Consider the following 2662-nt stretch of genomic DNA (forward strand, 5'->3'; position numbering starts at 1 on the left):
TTGGAGCCAGCATGGTGCCTGGCACATGGTGGGCCATCAGGTTTGACATATGAACAACTAAATGGTTGGAGAACCCCTGTCCCCATGGCAGGGAACTCAGGAACGAGGTGGGGCCTCCGAGCCACTCCCGTAACTCTGCGACAGTCCCCTTTGTTCTTCCCTCTCCACAGGCAAAGAACAGAAGGAGACCAACATCGAGTCCATGAAAATGGAGGCAAGTGTTTTCCTCAACCCCCAGGGGCTCTGTGGATCCTGATTCTAGGAGAAGAAAGTCACCGCTCTGACCAGCCGTGGCGAGTGTGTGTGAGGGGAGCTTGAGGTGGCCCCTGTCCCCTTCTTTATACATCCCTCTGTGAGGAGGAGAGGAAGTGGGTGTGGAGGTTGGAAGTCCCCCAAGGCAGCCATCTGGTCCCACTCCGAGACCAAGCACCTCCCCTCCTGGTTTCTGTCCATGTCACCCCCACCCCAATGGCTCACTTCCCCAGCCCAGACAGGGGCTTGCTCAGCACGTGCAGGGATGACCAGGGGTCAGAGCTCCTGGGCTCCAGTTGAGGTGGGCGCCTCCTCAGTTTCCCCTCCAGGAGGAACAAACCCTGCAGTGGGACTGTCAGTGCCCATCTTAATGCCGGTCTCTCTGTCGTCTCTGTCCTAGGGCTCCCGGGGCCGGCTTCGGGGTGGCTTGGGCTGGGAGTCCAGCCTCCGCCAGCGGCCCATGCCGCGGCTCACCTTCCAGGCGGGGGACCCCTACTACATCAGCAAGCGCAAGCGGGACGAGTGGCTGGCACGCTGGAAAAGGGAGGTGAGGTGCCTTCTGGCCTGGGCCCCAGCCAGTCCCACAGTATTGGAAGACCAGAAGTTAGCTTCAGCCACCCCCTGAGGCTGTCGTCAGGCCCTGGCCGAGCCTAAGTTTCCCATTCAGGTTAACCTCTCATACTGCTAATCCCCAGGCAGTGACTGGTTCCTTTGTTCTTCCAACAAATAGTTATTGAACACTTCCTGTGTATCAGGCAGTGTACTAGGCTCTGTGCATATATGATTCTTGTCCTCATGGAGTTGATATCCTGATGGGGGACAATGTCCGAAAACAAGTAAACGGGCTGAAATAGAGGATAAGAGAGGCCTGCTCTGGGTGGGGTGGTCAGGAGAGGCTTCTCGAAGGAAGTGGCATTTAAGTTGAGTCCTGAAGGAATGGAAGAGCTGGCTGTGAGATGCAGGTGAGAGAGAATGTTCTAGGCGGAGGAAACAGCGCAAGCAAGGCCCTGACTTGTTTGGCAAAATGAGAGACCAGTATGCTCAGAGTAAAATGAGCAAGGGAGAAAGTTGGGCCAGACAAGCCTGAGAGATAAGAAGGGTCCAATCACACAGGGCCTCGCAAGTCCTGGCCAAAAGCTGGTTTAATTCTGAGTACGCTGGGAAGCCATTGAAGGGTTCCGTACAGAGGAATGAGTTGATGTAGATTAAAGGGACAGCAGTGGAGACGGAGGACAGATGCAGGATATATGCTGATAGAATCAGTAGGGTTTGCTGATGGATGAGAGGGGTAGAGAAGGGGAGGGAACAGAAGGCTCAAAGAAGACCCCCGAAACACCCAGTGATGGTTGTGTCATTTTCTCGGATGGGGAAGACTAGTGAGGAACAACAGATTTGGGATGTGTGGGAATCGAGAGTTCCAGCTGGGATGCTCTGAAGTGCCTGGAACCCGGATGGAGGGAGGTGTGGGCTGCTAACACAGAGGTGGGAGGGGCAACTAGAGCAGAACCTGTGGAAACTGATGAGCTCACCTGGAGGGTGGGGACAGAGACTAAGTCCTACGACTGCATCCACAGGAACCCCAATATTTAAGGGCTTTGTAGAGAGGAAGGGTGGCAGGCAGCAGGGACTGAGAAGGGGCCTAGGAGGAAGCCAAGGGAAGACGAGTGGGGTCTCATAGGGAAGGAGGTTTTCTGATGAGAGTTGTCTGACTGCCCAGCCCTGTGGAAGCTGAATTTGTTGAGACGTACCCATTGCATCCGACTAAGTGGAGGTAGCTGGTGACTTTTCTAAGAGAAGCTTCTGTGGGGGTTGTGAGGTGGGTGGGAGCCAACCCCTGCGGGGTAGTGGGGGCGGGGGCGCCAGCAGCGAGAGGAAGGCGTGCAGTGCAGACCGAAAAACCAGGGGAAGATGGGTCCACCCAAGCACGACTGGCGGGGCTGCTCCGCAGTCAGAATTGTGGGGAGAAGGCATGTTGACCTGCCTGCACCAGGAAGGGAGCGGAAATGCAGTGAATTTCCACCACCTGGGGCACTTCACTATCACTCTCACTAGTCTTTACCCCAGGCCTGCAGAGGAAGGCAGTATCCTGTTACATGGTGTGAGAGTTCACTCTAGAGAAAGTTCAAAACAAGGTGGGGATTTGGCAATTTGACTGTTTCCAGTTCCTCCTGGATCCAGGAAGGCAGAGATTATCCTCCTAGAAGAGCTTGGAAAAGGGGCAGCCAGTCCAGGTCTGGAGAAGAGAGGGACTTGACCTTGAGCGTTAAGTGTGGTCTTTGGGATGGAAATTGAGAACTGGGACTTTTCTTTCCACCTAGTCAATGGCCCCATTCCTGGACCCCTGGAACCAGGGGTGGGGCTTCGCTTTTTAATCCCTTGTTATGCATGGTGCTTTCTCTGCCCTCCCTTA

At 55.0% G+C, this 2662-nt stretch overlaps 1 protein-coding gene across 1 annotated transcript in view; it reads left to right on the plus strand.

Moving 5' to 3' along the window:
* The window catches only part of DNMT3A (DNA methyltransferase 3 alpha), a 103831-nt gene that overhangs the window by 61689 nt on the left and 39480 nt on the right, over window positions 1-2662 (plus strand). The window contains exons 5-6 of the mRNA XM_023528498.1: window positions 171-214; window positions 653-799. Coding sequence (XP_023384266.1) covers window positions 171-214; window positions 653-799 — 191 coding nt within the window. The remainder of the gene's footprint in view (window positions 1-170; window positions 215-652; window positions 800-2662) is intronic.

The sequence above is a fragment of the Pteropus vampyrus genome, unplaced genomic scaffold (assembly GCF_000151845.1).
Source record: "Pteropus vampyrus isolate Shadow unplaced genomic scaffold, Pvam_2.0 Scaffold28, whole genome shotgun sequence".
In the NCBI taxonomy this organism is placed as follows: Eukaryota; Metazoa; Chordata; class Mammalia; order Chiroptera; family Pteropodidae; genus Pteropus; species Pteropus vampyrus.